The sequence below is a fragment of the Cyanistes caeruleus genome, chromosome 7 (assembly GCF_971803275.1).
Source record: "Cyanistes caeruleus chromosome 7, bCyaCae1.hap1.1, whole genome shotgun sequence".
NCBI classification, from domain to species: Eukaryota; Metazoa; Chordata; class Aves; order Passeriformes; family Paridae; genus Cyanistes; species Cyanistes caeruleus.
The window spans coordinates 27812939-27840242 of record NC_141707.1 but is presented as its reverse complement, the minus strand read 5'-3'; the positions used below and the strand labels follow the sequence as shown (position 1 = coordinate 27840242).

At 37.5% G+C, this 27304-nt stretch overlaps 1 protein-coding gene and 1 long non-coding RNA gene across 2 annotated transcripts in view; both read left to right on the top strand.

The window, feature by feature from the left end:
- Window positions 1–18219, top strand: part of GYPC (glycophorin C (Gerbich blood group)) — a 33942-nt gene extending 15723 nt beyond the window's left edge. Inside the window, exons 2-3 of the mRNA XM_023931218.2 lie at window positions 10051–10101; window positions 12358–18219. Of these exons, the coding sequence (XP_023786986.1) occupies window positions 10051–10101; window positions 12358–12554 (248 nt within the window). The 3' untranslated portion in view covers window positions 12555–18219. The remainder of the gene's footprint in view (window positions 1–10050; window positions 10102–12357) is intronic.
- On the top strand, window positions 15–1401 carry LOC111932213 (uncharacterized). Its single transcript, XR_002866001.2, has 3 exons — window positions 15–187; window positions 284–382; window positions 498–1401. It is a non-coding gene; the product is annotated as an uncharacterized LOC111932213 (long non-coding RNA).
- Window positions 18220–27304: the final 9085 nt, after the last annotated feature.

Here is a 27304-nt window from a genome sequence, read left to right as displayed (position 1 = left end):
GAAAAACATTCAGTGTACGGCTTCAGTGCAGGTCTTTTCATGCTTAGCTTTGTTAATGTGTTCAATATGCTATTTTTCAAAAAATACCAGACAGTTGTCCAAAAATAATACACAAATGTTCCTTTTTCATTTTTCCCCAACAATTATTGCACAATCTGTCTAGAATTGCTCAGATGAATGATAGATGGTAAAGAAGTTTTGCTAAAATTCCCCAACTCTGTTCAGACAGCTTTGAACTGATACATAAATGCTTTTCAGATAATAATGTGGCCTTTGTCTTTAGAGCAAATATGCAAAAGAAATCTGCATATTCATTGAAGAAACCTCGGGAAATAAGAAATGTTGTTGCCCTGAGCTACTATTTGCCTTGCAAGTTTCTAAGGTGTTTCAATATGTTTTATTTTCTTTGTTTAATATGCTCAATATTCAAAGCATTTGGAAGACTGTTTCCACTACAGATATCTCCATTAATAATATTAATCTCATCTGTGCTCCAGGAAAGATCTCTGTGTCCCTGAAGAGCATATGCTAAACATCCTGACATTTCCACTTGCAACACACGGTAGACAGTGCCTGAGGCAAGCACTGGTGTATGAGCTGGATGGAGCTGAATACAATTCATATCAAATAAGCCAGGGGACAGAGCACAGAGAACTCCCATTTCCAAGAATTATCACCTGTTGGACTGCTTTGCTACAAAATATTGATGGTGGGAATGAGCATAAATGAAGAAACCTGCCCGTATTGGGAAAGTTATTATACTTTTCTAAGGATAGGAGCCTGGTGCTACATTCTTTGAATTCTTACAATATTATCGGGTTTTCTTCTGTTTCCAGGTGGTTTCTTGGTGACATTATGTGTAGTTTGATTATATCATCTATAGTTTAAGCACAAGGTCAAGCTTTTTCATCTCAATGAGAAATAGACATTTATCAACCCCAGTAGAATAATGGCTGTGTTTCTATCTCAGCATGTCTGTGTTCATTAAAATGAGTTTTCTGCCAGCAACAGAGTCAGTGAAACACTCTTGTTTTTGGATCTATGTCTCTGCCCCCTAAATCCTAACCCCCAGTATACAGAGGCTCTCTCCCTCAGCAGCTCCCTGTGGGGAGGGGAAGCTGCAGGGCTCTGGGTCTATGTGCCTGATGGCTGGAAAGCTCGTGGTTACTGCACAGCTGACTGCTGCTAAACAGAGCTTAAAAATGCTGAGTTCTCATTGCCTTTCCTTTAGTGCTGGGCTACTCTGGTCTCCCTTTTCTCTCCAGTCTGCAGTTTTCATGAAAATTGAAGCAGTCCTTATCTTTGCCTGCTTTTCCTTTAAAAACAGTTGGAGTTGCATAATGGAGTCAAAATCTGTGAAGGATAAAAGGACAGTCAGGCAGTAAGCAGGAACAGAGAAAATCAGTGTAAAAATGCAGTTGAATATATTTGATGAAAATGTTTTAAATTCTAACAAGTAATTCTGAGTGTCTTAGTTAAGGGGACTAATTTTAACTAATGTTTGTCTTAGTGCCAAATCCATAAATGCATAGTGCCATGTCCATAAAAGAGGGTATGTTTCAAATGTAAACCAGAATCTAATCTTTGGAAGTTATTTTGGTCATAAAAGTCAAGCACAACAACATTAAGAAACAGAGATCAACTTATCCTCTTATGATGCAATCAAAAGGCTTGAGAGTCAGGTCTGAGACCGGCAGACCTGTTAGGTACAAATTAAAAGTTTGTCTTGGTAAATAATTACAAGCAGTTTAGCAGTTAAATTGTCTTACTGCTTCATGTAACCACTTACACGAGGGATTGGGAAGGAATAATCACCTACCTACTCCAAGATCTTTTGGCCTCTGACTTTTCATTTAAATGTTCTGTCCCAAATTTTTATGCTTATGTTTTTCACATGAAGAGTTTAGATCAGTGGGGTATGCTGTTTTCATTAACTCTTTCTTAAGATTTACAAGATAAATATCAATTGCAGGTTGTTAGATGGGCTTTCACTATGTCCATGGTCAGCTGCTTTGATTATCTATGGTCATCTGCAACATTTGCAATGATTAATCAGTTAAGCCAGTAACTCCTGTCTATTCAGCTTTTAACTCAGTGAAGGAGTGAATGACTGGTTTGTTCCCATTTTGATTCAACAAAAAATGAATAGAACTTAAAAGTTGTTGACTTTGGAGGAAAGTCGGACAGAAATTAGCAAGAATCATCAGATTTACTGGATATTTAGTTTCTTTCAGAACCTCCCCAATTATAAAGCCCTCACAAGGAGTACTCTGCTCTGATGAAGAGAGAAAAGGTGGGAGGAGAGGCAAAGGCAGGAAAATGTCCTGATCATGGACTGTATATGACAGATTTATTCATATTCCATTTGTCACTCCTTCCTCAATGAAACAATTCCAGGTCAATTTATCTTCCCCAGGAAGACATTGTACATGAGCTGGCTTTGACGTCTGTAGAGGAAAAACATAAATGATGGCCTAGTTACATTAACCTATTTCCATAGAAAAGTAAGGAAATTTTGTAGGGATATAACTCTACAAATGAAACCAACAAAACAGGACACAACTTCCAAATTGCCAGCATTTTTTTTAATAGATTGGACCTTCTTCCAGGTTCTCACATTTTATACACCTTTGTATGATAAGAAGACAACATTTGGTCTTCAAACATTGAGCAGCTTTCCCATAGGAGCACGGTAAAAACTGGGCACTGCAACATTTATAGTACTTCTAAAGGGGAATTGTCATTTTAATGCTTTTACCAGATGGACTTAATTTCCATCAGAATTGGTGGTAGGTATTCAGCAGCCTGAGCAATGAAGTTAGTCTCCAGTAACTTCTAACTCAAAAGAAAAAAAAAAAAAACTAAAACTAACCAGTGTGTGGTTCAAACTGTTCAAACTGAAAGGGGGATTTTAAGGCACTGTCAGTTCTTTCCCAGTTCTTTTGAGGGATAAACAGAAAAGTTACTTAAAAAAATCTGTGTGATTTTTAGTTTATACTATCTTTTAAAACATTTTTTTTTCTCCTTTTAAATTTGATATGTGTTTTTTATTTCAAAATGTAGAATATCTGTTCCCTTTTAAAAGGTCCTTATTTTTTTTTAACCTAAAATATTTTCCCAAATTTCATTAATATTTTCTCCTTTTCCATCTTATCATTAAGGGATATCATATGATTACTTTTCGACAAGATGACTTTTAGTGTATTTCTCTATCTCTGAATTTCCCCAAGACCCAATGGCAATTCAGCTTCACAAAAGAAGAAACTCTGAGAGTGAAGCTTTTACTTCCACAAACACTATAAACCACATTTTCTCTTAATTACTTCATAACATTCTAGAATGGTAAAAAAACTATTTTGCTAACACCGTATACTAGAATCAAATAAGATTAAAATGATGTGACAATCCTAAATTAATTCAACTAATTTGATAATTGCTTTTTATCTCTTCTATATTTTAAATTGTCAAAAATCTTGAACAGACCTTTATTTGAATGAAACTGTACTTTGTCTGTATAGAATTAATGACAAAGTACTTGTTAGCTGGAATAACTAGAGAATTGGGCCCAGAGCATTTTAATTGTGTAGGTATTTCTCACCTACATGATGTAACTTACATTTTCAACACAGTCCATTTACTTGCCCAAAAGATCATGTGATTGTTGTTGTTATGTGACACCATTATTTTCCTTATAATAATTTAGTATACAAGTGGCAGCCAAATTATTCTGTCTCTTTTCCAGACTGACAGATGAGAAACTGCTCCTTAATTTTGAAAGAACAGCCTTAATGTGTTTCATAGTCTAATGGGAGATGGTGATGACTTTTTCAGCAGAATATGTCAAATTGATGGGTTCAGGCTGGTGACCCTTCGGGAAAAGAGATGCCAGCTCTGGCAGGGCACAGCACACTTGCTGGCAAATATTAAAATAGGTAATGACTTTTTTCATTCAGAATGGCCTCACTGTGATGCATCTGATATTGTAACAGGCCAGAGAGCAGCTTGAGCAATTAACATATTTCTAACATGAAGTTTTCAGAAGTTGGTTCTACTCATTTTTACAGATGCAGCTGCAGTGAACCAGTTCTAACTATAGCTTGTAAATTAAATCAGTGTGCTAAGGTTAATAGATTAATGATTTTCTCATGAATGCAGTGTGTTGGCAAGGCACAAATATAAACCAAAGGGCAAGGAGGACATACCACAGTTGCATAAACAATGGAGGTGTTAAGACTTCATTAGTTTTTCTATACTAAGAGTGTGATAAGAAAAGCCTTGCATCAGTGGAGAAAACAGGGACACGTTAGGACCTGCTTTTCCAGTCAAGAGGAACAATGGCTGCAGAAAAGCATAAAAAGAACAAAAAAGAGCCCCTGGGAAAGGAACAGTTATGATAAATACATTTTTATAAAAAGAATATTAAAAAAAAATTTAAATTGCAGTAGTTATAGAAAATATTTTTAAGGGTTGTGAAAGCTGCCTGGTAGACTCCATATACTCCTCAGTGCTTTCAGAAGTTTGTAATGCTTTACTGAACCAAATCAAATACCTTACTATCATCTTGAGTGGAGGCAATTAGAACCTCACCTAAGCTCTTTATATAAAAAGTCTTATTTTTAAATTACAACTTTTTAAAAATAAGTCGAGATTAGTGTGGTACGTTGTGCTAGGTCAATTGATACAAGCCAAAAAAATAGACAAACATTTATCAAGTTGATTATTGAGTAATCTGTATTTCATTCATCTTGTTATAACCAAAGTTCTCTTTCAAATGTATGGAATCAGGAAAGAACAATCAATACTGAGGTAAAACTCTCCTCTGAATTCCATCTCTATCTGGCCTGAATCACGAACTGGATCCATGAACAATTATTCAGTTTGAAGATCTCCCTTGTTTACTGGACATGCATGGACAGATAGTACGAATGTTTAAGGCAAAACCATTAAACATTTAATGGCTGAATTCCAAAGACACATTTCAGCCTACAGATAGAGACTGCTTACACACCACTGCCTGCAGCAACTGGGTCAGTATTTGGTTCTGCAAAGCAGATCCGTCAATACTCAGAGACAAGTTTGGGTTGCTCCTCACCTGGAAAGTCCCATTACCAGCAGTTTTTCATAAAGGGATCAGGTGAGCTGACTCAAGATGAAATCTTCCTGTGTGCTCCCTAGTCTGGCTGCCTAGGAAAGCCCTGAGAAGGAAATGACTGCCTTAAGGAGTTCAACCCATCATTCACATGGATTGAATGAATTTCAAGCGCTTCTCATGCAATGAACGGGCACATCAAGAGAAAGAATGGGCTGCCCAAGAAAGCACTTAAAGACCTCCTTGAGCGTAATTTAGCATCCAAGGCTTTGTCTGAGATTGTAACCTAGCAGTCTGCAGTGGAACATCGTGATAAGAGATGCTGGGGTTGCTAAGAATCAAAAGCACAAGTTGTGGGTAGGAAAATCCTGAGACAGGAGCAGGAGCAGTGCTGCCTAACTGCTGTCGAGTGGCTTTGACACCTACGTTGTCAGAGCTGCTTATCACACATAGATATCTGTATATTCACTCAGCCTGACAAACTCCAAAATGCAGAATCACCCACAGCTGCATGGGAATCATGACAATGGGAGTTGTAATCTCAGGCCTTTCATTCTCTACTCAACGCTACCAGCTTTCATCTGGAACTTTATTTTAAGAAATTAGAGAGGCCTTGAGAAGTTTGGGATGAGGCCTACCTTATACCACCAAATTGCCTTTGTGGATTGCACAGTAGAGATTTGGCAGTTCACACTCTAGATCTATCCTGTAGGGTCATTCCCATCCATTCCTGTCAAATGTGCCAAATGTGGGATCCCTTTGCAGGTATGGTTTTCCTTTCATGCTTTTCCCTGTGTAATTCCATAGCAAACAAACATGTAGGTACTTAAACTGTTACCTGAAGTCCTGACTGCAGAACCACCAAGAGTACAAATACTGGATTTATCTCTTTTTCTAGAAAATAATTTAGCAGGCAAAAATAATGCCTGAAAATTAGAAAGCTTGAAGCTTTCTACAAATTTATTTCATGTGTCACTGACTGTAGCCAGAGAATCACTTAAAACCATTGTTTCCTGCAAGGAGCAAGATCTAAACTCTGAGCTTTCTATGCTGAATGAGAGAAAATATTTGGGAGATGAATATGCTCTTTCCCACCACCATATAAGTTAAACAGCTTGTCAGTTGGAATGTCTTAATATGGTTAGCCTTGTAAAGTAACTCACTGATAAGTCTTGCACTTTAAAGACCTGTTTTCTGCTGTCACAAAATCATGCCAAAACCTCACTTTACAAAGCACATTTAGTCCTTGGCATTGTAAAGAACTGGAAAGATCTACTTGAATGAAGCTCAGATATAAAAGAAAGTATGAATAAATAAAAAAAATATTTTAAAGCCAGTGTCAGAATTTTGGGGCAGGAAGTGATTTATGGCTTTTAGTGGTTCAGATTTGCAATTTATAGAACAAAAGAAATCATTACAACTGTCAGAACTGTCAGAAAAATGCATAGTGAGAATAAGAGAGTGCTGAACCTCAAGCAAAGATTTTCATTGCTGGACCTGCCCACTTCAAACAAGTGTTCCTCAGCCAAAATGGAAGAGAGTAGGCTAAAACTAGGGGTGGGGAGAACTATCAAAATTCATAAAAATCAAGTTTTATTGGAAAATTGCACCTGGATGAGGTAATTTAACAAATTTACCAAAAAATTTAGCAGGAATTAGTCACCATCAGCTATGTTAACATACAAGTCAGTTGTACTGGTGTGCCACCTGTGAAGCACAAAGCCAGAGATCTGCTTGCAGTATTTAAGTCAGAAATATTTCTGAGACTTTCACAGGCTGCTGCCTTCTCAGCAGGGTGTGATTGATGAGAATGAGACAGATAGAAATTGTCATTATATTGCAAAATTCCTTATCTGTAAGTTTATGAGCAAAACTGGAATTTGATGAGTTTAAGGTCATGACACAAAAGCATTTCTTTTCCATCATCCTGGCTTTTAAAAACATACTTTCCAAGAGCAGACAATTTGATTTGTGTGTTCCATTCTTGATTTAGTCAGCTCATTCTGATGGCCAGAAATTTTAGGAAAACATGTTTCCCCACAATCTTTTGATTTCTGTGTGTCATGGTAACCAGTGGCAGTAAATTACAACAATGTTTAAACACTTTTTAAACACTTTCAGAACAAGACTGTAGCTGGACAAAGGCCAGTTTAACGGGAGAGGAAGTTTTGCAAGGACAATTTAGCGTCAGATAACACAAAAGATGTCCTTGAAACAAAGGGAAACAATCAAAGCAGGTGCAACAGCAGCTATTGTAACACAGATCTCTGAGCACTCTACATGTGTAGAAGAGCAGAATAAAGAAGGTATGAGAAAGCCAAAGCCATTGCTGAGCTAAAAATTCCTTCAGCAAGCTTGATGTATTTTTTGCCTCAGGAACTGAAGATTCAGTCCTACAGTAATGCACTGTATTTCTCACACAGACTGAGTTTAGAGAAGCCATGCTGAGGTTCCTGGCTAAGCATGGATTCCCTTCTGGACAGCAACCCCTGTTTCACTCCTGCTCAGGCAAGATGGTCTCATTCCATCACACATGCCTTCTGTTCCTCAGTCATATTTCAGGGAGGATGACACTGCTTGAACCTCAAACAATGCCAGTACTTTCACACCTGCCTAGCAATACTGTAATATTGCCATGAATCACAGCTATTTTTGGACAAAGTGAAATTTCAGAGACAGTGAAACTGGGATTAAGGGTGTCTCTGTGCTCTCAATCAACATTGCTCCAAAACTGATCTGGGGAGCAGACCTTGACCGTCTGGTCATTGGTGGTGGTAGCTGCAATGTTCTGGCACTCCAGCTGATGCAGCAAAAGGCTCTCTGGGAGGACAGCAAGGTCTGTGGTCAAAAGGAGACACACAGAGGAGTAGCCAGGCTCTGGTTCTTGTAGTAAAATGGGAACTGTGGTGGGAGAAGCCACATCACAGCGTCAGCTGGCTGCTGAAGGACACAGCTCAGCAGAGCAGTGCCAGGGATGCCATAGCTCAAGATGAGTCCTGCACTCTGTTGCAAACTTAGAAAGATGGAAATGAAAACTTTTCTGCAAAGTGATGAAACCATAATCCATTATCAAAAAGCACTGTGATGGCAAGTACTAGAGATAAGGCACCTGCTTGTTATCTGAATCTGAGAGGCACCTGAGAATGCCAGTTACAAGCAGAGAGTTATTCATAAACCTTTTTTTAATTAAGGGGATAATAATTTGATCTGGAATTAATGTTTGGCAGCAAGCTGTGTGGCTTGAGAAGCGCTTTGGAATTCACACCTTCAAGTATTTGACTGCTGTAGAGGAGCCTGCTTTTTTGGCATGCAGCATATATTTGGTGTGTAAAGAAATACAGAGCATCTTGACCTTGAGGCAATTAATCTCTTCTGAGCACATGGGTTTTGAATAGACATAACAAGAGTTTTTAAATTACAGATGTGCTCAATCTTTCCATCAGTATATAGATGGAAGGAAACGTGGGAAGGATCTCTGGGGGAGGGAAAAGCACTTTTACTTTCTAGAAAAAGCACCTTCCATGTTTGAGAAGAGGTGGATCCTTTGAATCTCAGCTCTCCTCAATTTGTTCATAACTGATGTTAGAGACTGGACATGAACAAGGAGAAAACTCCTGATAGTGTTTTGTCCTTCACTCATACATACAGATATAGCAAAAGGCATCCCTGGTATCAGCCATACTCTTGAGTTTATAGAAGGATTTGGAGTTACATTTTCACCTTTGACAGAGAACTTCTGTATGTACTGCATTTACCAAAAGGAAATTGAAAAAATAAATCCCTCACATAAAGCCTTTTTTCTTGTTTTTTCTTGTTCAAAAGTCAGTATCATTTAGAGTTATATAAATATATAAATCATTCAAAACTAAACAAAGAAATGAGTGTCCTGTCATTGACCTAGCATAGAAGAGCTCGAGGAGTTTATCACCCTCTCAGATGTCCACATAATTAGGTGGGCTGATATTAGTGGCATGAAATAAGGAGCAGAAAATGATTCAGAGTTCTGTCCTGATCAACTAAGTGGAAGTTGGCGAAGAAGTGCTTGCGTGTATGTTTTAATTTTTACTTAAGGTCTATTTCAAACAATTAAGAGAGAAATATCCTCACTGTTTTTTGGGATATTTTTTCATCTCCCCTTTAAAAAGCTTTGGCTATTTATTAGTTGTTTTGGGCATTCTTATTAAGTGCTATAAGATCAAAGTGTAATTCAAATTCTAGCTGCTCTTTCAGCAGCTTACATTTCAGACCAGTTTCATACTTCTCAAAAAAACGTGGTCAGGTACTTCTCTTTTGCATTTATATTGTAAAGATTTTTTTATTTTCTTTTTAATGAATTATAATGAAAATAATGTTATTTGATTTATCAGCACTGAACTCAGACTTACTCTAAGAGGGGACTGTGTTTTATTCACACACATGAGAGGCTTGCCATAATTTCAAATGTAAGCTGAAAAGAAAACAAATGCAAAGATTAAAAACAGGGCATTGCAGATAAATATTAATTGAAATTAATACACACAGATTAATTTGCACCAAATCAAGATCCAGACCATATTCTGAAGAGCCATAAATAGGAAATTAAATAGACATCAACCTTTTTTCCCTCAAAACTACCTTTCTGAGAGTAATCACAGTACCTAAATGCTCTTAATTTAAGCATTCACTGGAGGATGTTACAGGTAAATGCTCATAATAAACAGTAGGTGTTTCCCTGAGGGCCATGATAGTTTGCATAATGTGCTAGCTATTTCTTTTCCAGTGTTATGATGGCAGAAAACTGTTACAGTAAGGCTAACTCTAATGTGAAGTTTCATAAATGCCTTTTACTAACAAGAGATATTGATTAAGTTCTGAATTTCACAGGTTAAAATAGTACAACACTGCCAGTGCAGTCACTGCTCCTCCATATGATCCAATTTCTTTTTTATAATTAACATTTTTATGTTCTATTCTATTTATAGATGGAGAAGTGGAGAGCCCCACAGCTGGAGCAGATGTGGCTGTTATTGGAGGTGAGTAGCAGACCGTACTAAGCAGCACCATAAGAATTAAAACAGCAGGTTTGTTGATTTCTTGCATTTTGCAAAACCCCTGCTTTGCTGACAAGACAACAGGAGCGGCACAATTAGAGTTAATTAGGCCAGTGGGAAATCTGCTCCCAGAGGGACTATTGGCAAGATAACAAGATGAGATAATGAGCATAAACCGTATACTGAGCAGTATCACCCTCATCCATTCCCCGTTTTAGGACAAAATACCAAACAGTCCAAGAGAAAAGTCAGTCTCTGATTTCCTTCAGTATTCACTGGGTCACTCTCGTCCTTTAGTACAGAGCTGGTAGCTTTGATTGAGGGATGTTAGCTTATACCAGCTGACCCTTTATTGTTTCAGAATTCACCACACTGTATTTCCTGGTGTTCCATTAAAGCTCTCTCATGCATTTAAACTAAATACAGTTGTCAGAATAAATGAGCAAAGCTATGTTCATGGAGTGAACCTGTCTTTTTATTTTTATTGTGTTTGTTCATTTCCATGCTAACACTCTAATTTCAGTCATTCACAAGGGGCTATACCAATCATTAGTGCAAATTGGTGAGGTTCTGCTATATTTCCCTCCGGTCCCATCTCCTGTAACTTTAATTTCAGCTTTCTATGAACAAGTAGCAGGTAAATTGATTTGTACTTAGTCCCCTAGGCTTATTAATATTGTGCTACAGCTAAAGCCTATTAGAGCCTCTTGTGTCAAGGGATACCAGTGAGGTCCTAAAAATTGATGAAGCCCACACTGCAACCATGATATTGTTTTAAACTTGAAGTTCTTTATATAAGCAATTTTATTTCTGCTAGCTGTAGCTTCACATTCCAGAACCAAGTACCATGAAATCTGGAGGATAATGTTAAGGCATATCTTTAAAGACAGAGTTATAACCTTTATTTACACTGCTAATATTCTGTCTATTCCTATGTTTTTATGCCAGTAGCATCTCCTCAATTTACTGATGCTGATAAATCTAAAGCTTTGGAGATACCCACTTTCTCATTTAGCTTGAATATAAGATGCAGAAAAGAGGTACTCTCCACCTTTCCCATATTGTCTCTGCAGAATAGTAAGCATTTCCAGGGAGCAATTCTTCTGACAAAATATAAAATTCACTTCTAGAAGAAATGACCACACACACACCCTCTTCACTGACAGCAGAGGAAGCCCTAGGAATGTTCTGTTCTAGTCCTTTTCATTGTTTATTCCTTTAATGTTTGACTTATTCCTGGATTCTTATGAATATAGAATCAGCTCAGTATCATGTACTCCTACAGAATCACAGCAAAAATGTTTATAAGCACATCTTGGATCCATGCAAAAAGATCACATTTAAAAAATTATAAAAGATACACAAGTTGAATAAACTTCAAAATACTTATTTTTTTTCAGGGTTTTAAAGTCAATAATTTGATCTGTAAGGAAAGGGCTAGAGTTTGTAGGTTTTTTTAAGAATGGAATTGTCATGGACTTGTCATTCTTTGGACTTGTCAGGACTTACCTCTTTTATGGACTTCTACCTTTCATAATGGAAAAGGATCTTGAATTTACTTTCTTTCACTAGGAGTCCACCACCATTTAGTCCTACGCACATTGGGGTCACCCAATTTGAAATTTCTGTCCAGTGAACACAGCTGGAAATTAGCCTTAGTCCAGGAGACAAGAAAGATCTTCCCAGAATCCCTTCCTTCTGCCAGGTGTCACTTCCACATTCATTACAATCAAAATTTCTTAATTAGAGCACAGAATGAAATGGCAGCTTGCAAATGCAGAGCAGTTCCAGAGTCACACAGCTCGAGCTATTTGTTGAATGTCTCCTATGAAATACTCAGTGCCCTGAACATTTCCTGAAATTGAGAGCAGTTGAGAAGGAGTTGTCTGCTGCCCACCCTGGGTGTATGCTACCAGAAGGATGAAAGAAACTTATTGGTTTTCCTTTATGTTCGTTTATTTCTCCTCATTTTGTAATGAATTTTTAGCTCCAATACGTTCAGCCAAATCAAGCCATTGACTTGAAAGAGAACTAGTGAGAATTCTTCCTGTATTCCTGCAGTATCTATGGCCCATCTAGCTACTTGCAGCATGTTCTGACTCTGGTCACTGCAACATGCAAACCCCTTAAGACACGTGAGCTTTTCCCTGCCAGGCAACTCAAGTCGTGATCTCTGGCTGGGAGACACTTCTCATACTTTATCACTGGTGATACATTTAAGTGGTCTCTTTCCCCTAGGTGTGATTGCTGCCGTGGTGTTTGTCCTCATTTGCCTGCTGGTGGTGATGGTCCGGTACATGTACAGGCACAAGGGCACCTACCACACCAACGAGGCCAAAGGAACTGAGTTTGCCGAAAGCGCGGATGCCGCTTTGAAAAATGACCCTGCTCTCCAGGAAGCAGTGGATGAGAGCAAAAAGGAATATTTCATCTGAGAGGCAAGGATTTCCATGGAGACTTCCCCAAGGGAATCAATCAGAAATATAATGTCAACAGAAGTACTAAAAGATGGATAATATGAGGATACAGGCGAGCATCCTAATTGAAAAGTATCTCTTTACGATTTTTTGTCACTGGTTGTTTCTTTTCCTCTAGCAGTGAAGAACTAAATGCCAGATACTTGCCTGTTGATTTTATTAGCAACACAGCTGGTCACAGTTGAAATCAATATCAGATAAGAAGAAACAAAATCTCAGTATGAGTGATACACCAAAACCAGATAAAGATAGCAAATGTCAAGCCTTGACATTTGGTGAAAATAGCAGATGCCAAATGAAAACATCCTCTTAGAGATAATGATGCATCCTATTCTGATATGATGAACTACCTGAAATTAAATTTCAAATGGTAACAGAACAAACATTAAACTAGATAAAGGTGATCTAGCTCAAAAAAATTAAATCTATAGCCCAGATATCCCCTTCATCCCTTAAAATGTGCATTTTTATTGGCACAAGGGAGTTTATTTTGTTTGGGATTTACACTGGGATTTTTTTTTTTTTATTTTTGAATTTTATACATATATAAAAATCAAAGACACTTCAAAGAAATAAAACTCTTGGAAAACATTAAAAAGGTAAGAGTGAAGGATTCATTACTAACTTTCTCTACATGGCAGCTTGAGAACTGCAAAATGTTGGAATTTACATATAGCATATAATAGTCAGTAGATGTACAAATATGATTCCAATTAGTCTGTAGGTTCTGTGCACACATGCATAAATAGATAGATATTAAAAGATAAAAAGATAAATCCTGGTTCAAGCAGGCCCTTTGAAACAATGGAGCTCAGCTACATTTTTTTCATGTAAGATATTTTTTGCCTGAATATTTATTTATTTATTTTGCATTAGAAAATTCTCTGAGTGCCCACCAGCAGGATTTTGGAACTCAGTTCTGCTGCAGATATGAGTACATCTTTTACAAATGCAACCCTATGACTGTCACTATAAAGAAACTAGTTCATCTGCATCCCACTGGCTCTGTTTCTCACTCTGTATGGCCTCTGTGTATTGTTTGCAGTGTGCTAGACCAGAGAATTACACTGACATCGATGCTGTATTATAAATAAATAAATAAACAGATTATTCATGGTGGGTCACATAAAAAGATCTTATTCCTCACCTAAGAATCAACAGTGATGAGTTTCTTTACTCCAGTAAGTTGGCTTCCTAATTGAAGCCCACAATTACCTCCAGAAATAGGATAATTGTTCTCTGCACCTGCTCATCCACAGCTGTCATGGTGCCCTGGACCGCTGAAAATAGAGGTGGAGAAATTCAAGATAACAAATAAGATACTGATGAGCTCTGCTCAAGTTGATATATTTTTTTCCAGTGCTTTGATCTATATATGTGTGTACATATATATAAAGTCATCTACAGCTGTGCTTTCAAGACACTGCTGCCGATCACTTGTGCTGACTTCTTGGCACCAAAGCCTGGAAAGCTCCTGGACTCTGGTGTTCATTACTGACATTGGTCTCAAAAATGTTGTTAGAGATCTGAGCAAGGCAAGACTGAGGACCCAACTGAAGAAACACAATATTTTTGTCTTTCAATCACAATCTCAGTCTTTTGTCAGTACTTGAAGAAAATGGACTCTGAATTATTTTTAGAATCCAAATCCCTTTAATTTTGAATCTTAAATCCACATGTGTTAGCATTTTAACCAAAGAATGTGAAACTCGTGCCAAATTTATTAAATGCTTATGTTACTTTCTGTAGCATACCATTGCAGAATCACATTGTATTCTGTGGCTAGTGCAGTATAAAATGCACAAAACACAGTACTGACAGAGCTCAAATATTTTGATATTATGCACCTGACTGTCTTCTTCTTCTTTGAGCCATTAATATTTTAATCATTTTGCTACTTTTGAAATAGGAACTATTTTATTTCTCCAGGACAAGTGTTAGAAAAAAATCACTGATCTTAACTGTAAGACTGAGTTTATAAAACTGAAGACCCCTGACCCTCCAGTTGAATAAAGATGTAAATATTTCCTCTGAGAAAAGGATTACTGGGGTGACTTGAGCTCTGCTGCCTCTCCCACAACAAGTGTGGGAACACCAAAGAACTTTCCTCCAGCCTTAGCAGGATCTAAAGAGGACTACCAGCCTTTCATACATTCAGAAATTATTAACATTATTAGAACTGTTAAAGAAAACAGACTTTAGAGAAAATTGTGATGGACATAGCGAATAAATTCCTGCCTCTGTCCCCAGTCATGAAATTCTGTTTGCAAGTTGAGCCTGCAGATCTTAATTAGACACCTGTGTCTTACCTGTTACACACAGGAACATGACTTAGTGTTTCTTTTGGTGTGGGTGTGAGTTTTTTAATTATGAGGTAGACTTAGACAAAGTGCCACACTGGAATTGTAGAGGCCAGATTTTCTGGTGGTATAGCATGAGTTCAGCTCAGCCAACTCTTACCAGTTCAGTCAACTTCAGACTTTGTGTCATTGCTTCCCTTAAACCTCAACTGAATACAATTTCTATATCTCTTCTTAATAGCTTAATTAACAATCTTTATCCCATTTTCCCTATTTATCTGGGCTGACAAACAGTCCAAGCATTTAGGAACATCTTCCCTATTGATAATCAGCCACTTTGAATAGTTGGGTAGCAGCACTTTTGTCATGGGCTCTGGTTTCAGTGAATTTATTTCTTTACTGTGTCCTTCTGGGCTTCAGGGCCTTGTGTATTTAGAAATTACCAAGCACACTCAAAAGAGAGAAGAAATGGTTTGTGGAGGTTTTCTGCTTCTTTGTTTTCTTCAGGAAAATCTTTGCTTTGTAATGAAGCTCATGATACCTGATGACTGGCAGATTCTAATGGCATCATCCTGTTTTTCACTCATACAATAACTCTACTGTCTTGAGTCATTCAATTTAGGTGTAAAAAGGGTGAATTACAAACTTCCTATAACTTTTGCAACTAATTAGTAAAACATCCTTCTGCAAGCAGCATGCTGTGCTAAAACAAACCTTGTGTACAACGCTGAGACATCTCAGCTGGCAGCCGTAGCTTTTCATCACTGACGGTTAAATGATTTTTAAAATTTGCTTCCTGAATAAAATAATTAATGAAACAGATTCTTTTTCTCCCACATACTTTTATGTGGGGTCCCTCTAATGTTGTGGCCTGCTGTCCTGCAGCTCTTTGATGCCCCATCTCAGCTGTGGCTGCTGTTCTTGCAGCTTGCAGTCCCCCAGCTCCCACCTGGATCTCCACTGCCTCCTCTATGGCAAAGGATTAGCCATATTTATCTATTTCTATTGATGAAGGTGCTCTGCCCCTCTCTGCTAGCCAATAATAATTTTCAAAAAGGTTTTAGGTTTGGGTTGCCAATCCTATGTTAAATTTGAGCAAATCTGGCCAATGTGACCTGAGACAGATTTACAGAGTGATCACATATGCCATGCTTTTACAGACAACAGGTCTAAAAATAGCACTTCAAGTTCTGTAGTTATTAAATTTAATGCTATAAATCTCCAGTGATCATCTCCAGTGTTTCTCCCTAAACAAGGGAGCATTATGATGATCACTCAAGCCAGTTGATTTTGTCCTCATGCCTTAATGCCCCGTGAAAACTTGTTGAATCCCACTTTGCATGGGAAGTCTTAGATCCACATTTACAAGTATAATTTTTCAGTGATGTATGGGAAAGCAGTGCACTAAAATGACCAATATTTGCTGAAGTTGTCAGACAGAAAATAAATATGATCCTGTGGGAACATAGGATATTTTTTTAAGATGCATGGAAATGAAAAGAATTAAACATAGTATTTCTGGTGACATTAGTGAGCTTTAAGAGTGGGTTCATGAAGCTTTCAAATTCTTTGACTGATAAAAATAATCCCTTGCAAAAGGAAATTAATCTCCTTTTAAACCATTTCTTTTTTTCAGTCTTTGAAAAAAGTTTTCAGAGATTCAATATTCTGATATTCTGTCTTAACATCTAGAACTCAATTCCTTCTAATTTTATGAGCATAACTGACAGTCCTCCCTTGCACAAAAGTGGCTGCTTGCCCATCTCAAGCTCTGAAGCATCATTACAGCTCAGCAGAGTAATTCTGTCTGAAAGAAGTCAGTCCCAACTGTGTATCTGGCCAGCCAGACCATGGACCTGGTATACATTTTCTTTTCTGGGGTTTGGTGTCTATTGTTCCAGGTTTTCCCCAGGTCCAATATGCCTTTGTACATTTATACACACACAAGGAGAATTCAGTCAGCCACTTGTCAAGGAAATGAGACATATATAGATATACATATGTGTAATTTTTTTCTTTTTAGAATACCAAGACCAAATCACTTTGGGATACTATTAAAAATAGGACTGTGGGATTTTTCAGAACATCAAGTTTTCTCTTAAATCAAATCTAGGGATCACAGGGGTATATCAGTACATGGAGATAAAAAGGACTATTTTTTTTCAACAAGGAATGCAGACAAAGTGCTGAAACTTTTATAGTTCCAGGATAAGCAGAAAAGAACTTCACCAGTTAAAGCCTGCAAGGATTCCTCACAGAACAGAGGAAACACTGAGACAAGATGCTGAGAAAAATCAGTAAAAAGAGAAAGTCAAAATCAGAGCAAGAGAAGGTAATCTGATTGCTATAGGGATGGAGAGAAGTTTTTCTTCAAACAAAATAAATATTCCTGTTTGGAGAAATCAGTGTATTTGCTCACTGTAACTGCTGACAACAAATTTCTTTGAATTATAGATGTTTTCTTTGAATTAAAAGAGATGTTTGGATTCCTTATGTGTGCAAGTCCAATCAAAAAACAATGGTACATACACACCAACAGAACACTCACATTAAATGTATTAAAAGCTGTTTATTGCATTTTCTAAAGTATCTTGTTCTTCACATAAGAAAGCTTTGTATGTTTAGAAAGTGCAGAAGCAGCAGTTCATTCAGAACAGAATACTAAATACCTGAACAAGCAATGGACCCACATCTGATGTCTGGAAATTTGGGTAAATAAAGGAAGCTAACAATATCAAAATAAAACCTGGATGCTGAGCAAAAATTCCAACCATATTACAAAGAAATTAAACATTTGTTGTAGTAGAGATTCTTCTCTAATTCAAGACAGTAGTATTGTAAGTGACTGAAAAGAAGGAATCCTTATTTTATGTACCCATTCTCTGTGTGGTTGGGACAAAATCCCATTGAATTCAGCAGGACAAGTAATTGATTGACCATATTTATCCTTCCTGTGAACAAATTGTATTTCCATGCATGCCAGAAAGAAGCATATTAAATTAAAATACAATCTTTATAAGTGCTGATCTTTCAGCATAACTTCTTGCCTTCACACCTTTTCTATTGTTTTGAACTGTATGTATGATGGAAAGCATCTGATATGTTGTACTAAAGTCTATTTGGATTGCAGCATTGCAAAGAAAAGAATAGAGAAAAAGAGCATCCAAATCTTACTGCTGATTTTATATTAAAGCTGACTATAATGTTTGTATTTACCAAAGCTATTAATACACTGATGGTGTAAATCTACTATATTTTGAATGGAAAAAAAAATAAGAAATTAATGACTTTATAATTAAAGTTGTAATTTTCAGCATTTTAAAGGCTCTTCTCATATTTTTCTTCTTTTTCAAAACATCATGAACTTTTAGAATTGCCAATTATGTTCCTTTTATGAGAATGTAGATCAAAAAGGAATAGTTAGCTAGAATTTTTCTTAATAGAGCATACAAATTCTAAAAGATATACTGCTGGTGTTTGCATTCAAAAGCAAGAGAAGCTTTTGATAGATCTAAGAAGAAGTCAATCTTCAAACGAGAAATCAAACAATTATTCTCTCTGAAGAAACATTACTCTGTCCATGTGGGTGTGGACCTGTGCCCTGCTCTGTGATCCAAGGCATGGTATTCTTAAAAATTCTGGGCAGATTATAAACATCTAATGGCTATTTGCTGTTGGCTGACCTGTCTTGAACCCAGCTGGTACCAAATGTGAATATTTCTGCTTTGTTCTGCATGCTTTCCATACAACTTATCTTTTATCTTAATATATCCCCAGTTAAAGAGTATTGAGAGGATATGCCTGGTATATAACAAGAGTTGTAATAGAGTCATAGAATTGTTAAGGTTGAAAAAAACCCTGTAGGATCGTCAAGTCCAAGCATTAATAATCTTGCCACTGCCAAGATCTTTTTCAAAGATTACTCTGTCAGTGAGAAAAGGTCTTCAGGTAATATATTATTGGGTCAAAATGGTACCTCAAAGTGGTGAAACCAGAAGGAATCACCAGGAATCAGCTAAATTTTGGTATCTGTAGAGAAACTGTTCCAATGGGCCTTTAACGTGCCCTAGAATTTTGATGGGTAGACTGTTTGGAGGCCAGCATCAGCCAAATGGTTCATCAGCAATGTTCTAACGATGATGCAAAGGTAAACAAGGAGGAAAGGCTACTGAAGACTATAAGCTGGATCCTTCATTATCAGCCAGCACACTGTGTAAATTGGACCTTGACTTCGTACCACATCAGACAACAGGATTCAGTGTTATTGGAGGTGTTTCCAATTTAGCAGCCCAGATCTGTGGTGGCTTTTACTGTTACCATTGCATGGCAATTCCATGGAGACTGGCCACAGGCTAATTGCCATGGAATAATTAAAGTGTATTCACACCAAATGAATCCGTTATGCATGGCCAGTAGTAGTCAAGCTTACAGCAGAAACAAAGAGGTGAATAAAGAAAATATAAGGGGAGGACATGAAAACAAGAGGTTTCAGAATGAAGTGCCATCACATAGCATGACCTTGCACATACATATGATTTGCTTCATACCTATTCAATCAACCTAAAGCTTCAGTACGAGATATTTTGACTACACTGAGAAAGAAAAGCACCCAGACCTTGAAGTAATAAATCTGTTTCCCAGCAAGTATTTTGATTAACATTTCTATTTCAGCTTCAAAAGAAAGGTTTCATACTTTAGCAACTAATCTTGCTAGAACTATATATAGAACTGAGATGTTTCTTAATTTCTGATGTTTGCTTAATGACCAGGAACACCTGAATGGTCACTCTGTTTCCAGTGAAAAGAAAGTATTTAATCTCACTGAGGGATTGCTAGCAAATTCACTTGGAAGGACTTCTCAGTGTGACATATAGGTATGTTGATAAAATGCAACTCAGTGTCACATTTTTAGTTACTGGGAACAATCATCTTTATTCATTCTAACACTTAATGGAGTGATCAATAGCATTTTAATAAAGATCCCTGTTGTTCATATTTAACATAAATAAGATTTTATATTGTATTTCAATTAAATTACACTTTCTGCCATTCTTTACTGTCAGTTTTTGCTTTCTTCTTCATTCATAATTTTTTGTTTCACAAATGTATGTGAGACCCTCAGGGCTCTCCATACCTTTTCTTATATTCTTGTAATGTTCTGCATAAATAGACCCTTGTGCTCAGAATTTCTTCCATAAAGCAGAAATATCTCCATTCCTTTCTGTCAGCAGCAGCACAACTTACCTAGCAGAACAAAATTTGAAGAATCAAAGATTATTTGTTCCATAAAGAGAGCTCAGGACTCTCTCAGTCTTTCTTCATGCATGACATGAGTGATGCTTCTGACATCAGGACGCAAGAAAGCAAAATGAAAAATGGAAGGAATAGCACAGAATCAGGAACAAGTGGATTCCCCTGAACAGCAAGATGTTGAACATTTGCCAAAAGCCCCCAGAAATTTTATTTTTTTTTTTGCCTTCTCATTCAAAACCTCTCTCACCTTCTTCCCTGCAAAGAAACATCTGGAAGCTGTGTTTAACTAGATCTCTCATCTTGCAGCTTCACTGACTGCAATGAAAAATGGATTACAGGCACAAGGATAAGAGCAAATAGTTCAGGATCAGATTACTTCAAACCTTATCAGACCCACCAAGTCAGCTTACTCCTAGCCCACTCACGGGTATAAGTCACATGAGTTTTGAAAGACTGTCCTCATTTTTTCATTTTGTTCCATCCCCCAAGTCCTGTTTTCATCCTCTCCTCCTGTAGGATTGGGAATTTCCTTATTAGCCTCTGTCTGACCTTTTCATGGATACAATCTTTGGGGGAGAAGAGACTGTTGTATTGGTTGTGGTGGGGTTATTTCCCCATACAAAAAAACCTTAAAACTTGATAAAATTGTTTTGTTAAACTCCAGTTGGTCAGGCTATTTGGTAAGGAAGATAATGGAATAGTTGTGAGTGAAGGTCATATTCCCAAAGAAGATCAGCCTTCCTCCCCAAAGCATAGGGGCATTGAAGATTTAAAAGAAAGCGGTATAGAATATTTTTCTAACATGGATCAAACAATATATTTTATAAAAACCGAATTCTAGGCCAAAGTTTAATTGTTTTTTGAAAAAAAATATCTGAACCACTCATAATTGTCTCCTCTCTGAAGTAAAGAGTAAATAAATAAACAATAATAAACAGTCTGAAGAAAAAGCATTTTTAATCAACCAGATGAATAAGAGGTCATTCACTAAAACAATTTCTTTTCCAGCAGTTCTGTGTTGAACAGTAAAATTTGTTAAGACTGCACAAAGAATATTTTGTTTCCTCTTCCTTCTGCAGGAACATTCATGAAATGTGTTTGTGTCATTTTAGCTAATAAACATTTATTTTTGTGTGTAGTGTCTTCCAGGGTCTTGCCCTATCCCTCTATGAAAATTGTATTTAAGGCAGAGATGGGAAAATATATATAATCATTCATTGTCTAGCTCCAAGTTCAGGCAAAAGTTCCCATCTTCCAAGTGCTCCTTTTCATTTCATTGATATTATTATGGCAAATTAAACTGCTGAGAAAATGCTCTACATTTTCCTAAAAATGTGTATGTAGAATGTATCTCTCTGAAGTTGGAATTCCCAGCCAAAAAGACAACAGAGTCTACAATGAATTAGAAAATCAGGAGTGCGAGGCTCCCTTAGCCCCATGAGGAACACCTCTGCATGGTTTGCCCTGGGACTTCAATAAAGAGAAGGAGGCTATGGGGGTTTTTCCTTGTTTTTTGTTGTTTTTTGGAGGTTTGTCCTAAGAGTGGTATAGCCCATCCAGCAAAATTCCTGATAGGAGTAAAATAAAATAATCCCTCCAAAGATACATAGCCTTCTCCTCCAGCTGCTGGGGTGCAGAACATACACATATCCGTTCTCTAGGTCTAATGCCAAGTCCAAAAAGAGAAAGTTAAGCTTTGCTCCACTGTACCCATTACCACCATTCTGAACAAGATCAGGGAATTATTTCTATCCCCAAGTGTGTATGCCCTAATTTTGGATCATTTTAGAGACAGAAGCTCTGTAACAGAGCAGCTGCTTTATCCCATCTCTATCACAAGGAGCTCTGATGTTTCACGTGTCTCCATATCAATAACCTCCACACCAACATCTGCTGCCAATTTGTGAGGGCCATCAGCTACTGACAAAACACTTTCCAGAGGGTCTCACTACCTGCAATTGAAACAGCAAAAATGGACTCTGCATTAGCTTTGGCAACAGCTGCAAGAGGCCACAGATGCAGAATTCATAACTTGTAGGAGCAGTTGGATCAGATGCAGTAAAACCAGAGCAACCTGTGGTCCTGAAATGCTGTGTTGGTGGGTTAACACACAAACACGTGGACCTGGGAAAGCAATGAATTCTCCCCTGGTACCTCAGGAATGTGAAAAGTGAGTTCATGCTGCCTAGCACCTCACTGTGTAAACACAGCTATATACTTGTATTCTACAGCAGCATGGCCACAAAAGCAGACTGAATTAACCCAGCCCCACACCTATCTGTGATTGTTCAAACTCAGCACAACAAAATCTAAGAGAAATCTCTTCTGACAGCTGAGCCAGAAAGCAGCAGGAATTGATGGTAGTGACTCACTCTGAAGATCAAGCTGTGGTTCTCACAAATATTTTATCACCATACAGCACAGAAAACCTCTCCATGAAATTCTCTGCACCTGCACATTGACAAGCAAAGTCCAAGCAAGATCTCCCTGTAAAAGCTGTTTTCGTATTTGTATCCAGAGGGTTGACTCAGCCCACAAGCAGCTTGTGTAAATTAACACAGCTCTCTTCACTTCAATGCCATTCACTTCAGCTAGTTTGACTCAAAAAAAACCTCACAAACAACAAAACCAAAAAGAAAAAAAAACCTTAGTGTAAATTTGTCAAGATCCAATGAACACACTGAAAAATGAGATCTGCATGAAGAGAAGTTATGAAAAGGCTTGATTCCAACACTTAGGACTAAAGTGTACTTTTTGTTAGGCTTCCAGGAAAAATTAATGTTGCAATAGGTAAGCTGGAAAATAAAAATTACCTTAAACACAGAAAAAACCAGCATGTTTGAAAGCAGAGAGTTCTGATCCTTTCTAAATTATGTTGGCAGAGCCTTAATTTTGCAGAACCAATGGGGTTTTTTTAATCTCCTCAGCACAGTTAATCTGAAAATGTGCTACTGTAATTATAAGCCAAGGCAAACTTGCATGCTTTCTAGGCAGAGTATCACAAAAAAAAAAAAAAAAAAAAAAAAAAAGGAAGAAATATGCTATTGTGAATTAATGACTTCATTAAACAAAATTTTCAGGATTTTGTGATGGGAGACTGAAATGATGGGCGAGAATTATCTTCTTTAAACATCTGGGAGCAGAGCACAGCTGGCTCTCTATTGGAGCTTGGCACTCAGCGTGCTATGAGACATACTTCAGTACATAAGAGTGGCTCTTATAGAGCTGAATCATTTTGGCAATTAACACTCAAAGCAATTTTCACACAAGCTCTTGATACATGAAATTTGAGTTTTCCATAAGTGACAGGCAGGCTGCTGTATGCAGACAGTGCCAGCTTTGCTGTAGCACTTCAAGGTTTATGAGGGGGAAAATGTGTTCAAAAATGGAAGGTGCTTTAAACAAGTTTTTCTGCTCACTTGAAAAGGAAGGCTTACTGACAATGTTTTACTATTATGGGCCTGCCTAAAGTTAGTTACCTCACAGGAATATTCAGATCAAGGGGAAAATTTTGAAAGTTTTACATCACATGAGTATAATGTCTTAGAGGACCAAAAAGATAATTTGCTTTTTCACCTCTTGCACAAAATCTTGCCTTGGGTTGGCTGGAGAGTCTCCCTTAGGAAGGTAATTGCTCACATTTCCTATGAAGAGCAGCAGTGTAAGTTAGTGGCAAGAAACTGAAACTGTTGAGAAAAAAATACTGATAGGTGCAATTACTTTTGGTCAAAATTCCTGTAAAGTCATCAATTTAGAAAAAAAACATTTTAAAAAGCCAACTATATTTAAGTTTCCTATAACTGTTCCCTGAACACTGTTATGCTATCACATAAATATACTTTCTGACTCAGAATTCCTAGGAATCTGGGAGTTGACTGATGGATTTATCATGCTTCAAATGGTTAATCCAGTTCATATGGCAGGCAGGAATTACCACAGACAGAAAAAGATGGTAAAACTTGAAGTTAGTCACAGATATAAAATTAGAAATGGAAAATAGAATTTGTTCTACCATCATACATAACCCAAGCACTTTGCAAAGTCAAGATATCAACCTTAAATTTAAAGTACAAACTGAAAAATCAACATTCTTCTCCCACACCAATCTGTGAATTTCAAGTGAAGTCCCAATGTTCATTAAAGTAGTTTTGTTTGTTTTTGAATGATTAGGTTATTTTTTTCTTTTTTTTGTCTTTTTGATTAAGCACAGGACTGAGTAAAACATAAACCAGAGGAATACTCTAAATTTTGCTGCTCCTTTGGTTCTGCAGAGTAGTGATTTCAGGTGCTCTTTGAACTGGAATATAGTGATTTAGTAGCAGTACAAGGAAGGTTATTTAGAAGACAAAGTTACATAGAGCAGTTGCTGCCCGCCATTCTGCTCTTAAACTATCAGCTGGTTCTGATAAAGCTGCTCAATTTCCACAGAGATAACTGAGAACAGAAGCTGCCTGAAGACCCCTGACTTGATTAGAGTTTTTAAGTCAGAGTTGAACCCTATCTTCTGAAGCAGTTTTCCTATCAGTAGCTGCTTCAGAGCAGGCAATAGAGATACACAGCTGGATCCTTCAGACCTAAGAGAAAATTGAGCAGAGGTGCACCGAGAGGTAAACCTCTGCACCTGAGGTATCTCAGAAAGCTGGCTTTACTGACAAGTAGGGTCAATACCAAAGATTTTATTTATGCATTGCTGCTAAGACTGACAATAACAGTTTGTCATTAAGTGCCTCAAACTCATTTCACCTAAACTCATATTCCACCAAGGCTATTTTAGGCTTCAATGACCAGAAGCATTTCATCAATGACTCAGAACTCCCAGCACACCTCGCTTCTTAACACTTACTCAATTGCTGCACACCTGGACTTCATTCCCCAAAATACTGCTATTATCCAAGAGTCACGAATCCTTCCAGTCACCTAGGGTTTGCAATCTAGCACAGCAACTAGGTGTAGTTAACTTTCTGTGCTTGCTTCCACTAGGGAGCAAATCCTCTCTTATTTAGCAAATAGTCACAGCTGGGAAAAAGATTTTATAAGGAAGTTTTTCAGTCATCCTTTGATTTGACTAGAGGGGTGCAAAACAGCATGGTTTTCATTTGGGTTTCAGAATGTATTTGTAGCCAAAGATGAAGTATGGAGAAAAGTTTGAAGGAAGAAAAACTGCAGTGTGAAATACAGTGATGCTTAGTGAAGAGCACTTAAAAATAGCTCTTGGAGAACAGGACACTCAATGAAAAGAGCAGGTCCATATTTCTGTATAATTCTCAATGGCTTTTCTATGTAAGGATGGTTTTCTGGCAGACCAGGATCCTTAGAGGGGGAACAAGTTCTTCCACCCTCCTTTTCTCTCCCTGCTCACCTCATCCAGCATGGATTTCTCAGTCAGACCTCAGCATTGCACCACTCCCCCTGAGGAATGCACTGCACCAAGCACAGCCCACACACTCTGTCTGCTGGGCAGTGCCTCTTCTACCCTGCTACCAACAGCTTCATTTTGTCCAGCCCTTGTCTCTTTGCCACTAAAGTGGTTGCTCCCTACCAGTGAATACTAAGTCTGCTTCCCTGTGTGGTGAGCTTTTCTTTCAGCTTATTTTGTCTCTAGTGACTCAGGTCAACAAATCTCTCTCACCTTCCTCGTAGTGACATCTGAGTAAACTTCAGAAGCAGTTAGAGGCTGACTCTGGTGATGTAGGGAATGTGTGTAGCTCTGTATGAGAGCTGTAGTGGGACAGAAAAAGGTCCATGTAACTTGATACCTCATCTCCAAATCTTTACTGATAGCAGGTGTATGAGGGAAGGCTACAAGAACAGAGGAACCTTAAAGTGCAATTTTTCTAAAATATACTCTGAATATTGATTATTTAGAGATTTTTCATATCAGAGGAAGTTTGTATTTTCAGATTGTAAGGTTTTTCCTCCAATAATTTTTTAATTCATTAATAAGAGGTTGTATTTTGAATTAACATAATTATTTTTTTTGTGTCTCAGACATGCTGAAGCAATAAGCTACACAATTTTATTTATTTAATAAAGCAGTATGTTCTTTTCTTTGTTCTGAACCTCTCCCAGAGTTTCTCAGCAGACTCCTGATAGTCTTTGCATCAGATGACAAAGAGTTTTTTCCATTAACTTCCTTGGTGGTCCTTATATCACTTGGAAGCCCTGTCCACCCTCTGCAAAGCTATTTAAAACAGCAGCAGTAACATGACCTGCCTTGTGTGAGGAAAACTATAGCAGCAGTTTCAAAAAATGTTAAATTGGTTGGAAAAGTACATTCTTTAGATTTTTTTTTTGTACTGCTCTCAACTTCTGTTCAATGAGTCTTTTAAAGCTTGACATCCATTCTCTGCATAATATAGTCAGCAAGACACTACCTTTGTGGCAGCAGCTTTATTCAAGAAGATAATGTTCTGCAATCCATGGCTTCTATGCAGTAGACAGCATTTTAATCTTCATGTGATTATAGACCACTAGAGGGTTTTCAGGATTGTCTTTATGTGTAGTTTTGATAGTAAAAAAAAAATAAAAAATTGGCTTCCACACTTTGTGGTAAAGCTGTTCTCTTCCCCAGATAACAAGCAGAACTCATTGGACTGAACTATGATAATTTGCAAGGCAAAGCACTGATGGGTACGTAAGAGTCTTGAGCCCAAAGTTTGTCTTATTTTGGATGGACTTGGATATTGTATCCAGATAAATTGGTGGCAGGAATCTCTGCTAATACAAAACATCTGCAGGCTGCAGATGGGGTAAATTCTAGTTATGGAGGCAGCAAATTTCTCACTAGCTGACAGCATGGGAACAGTATCAGAATGTTTCACCCATCAGTTTCACACATCACTCTCCAGTTTCCTTTCACAATCATAAAGCTATTATTTACCAATGCTAAATAGGACTTCTCCTGTCTTTTCATGAAACATGAATCAGCTCTGCACTAGAACCAGGGAAATACAAGCCTGTAGAAGTCCTAGTCCACCTTCCCATGGGGTACCACGTCACTGAGCTGGAGGTAAATATAGAATCACTCCTCATCAGTGATTTGATGAATAAAGATCAATGAGTGTAGTCACAGGTTTTGCATTGAAAGTTTGGTCCATCTCACAAAGTCCATTTTCATTAAGTGAAATGTAATATTATCTAAATATTATCTAAAGA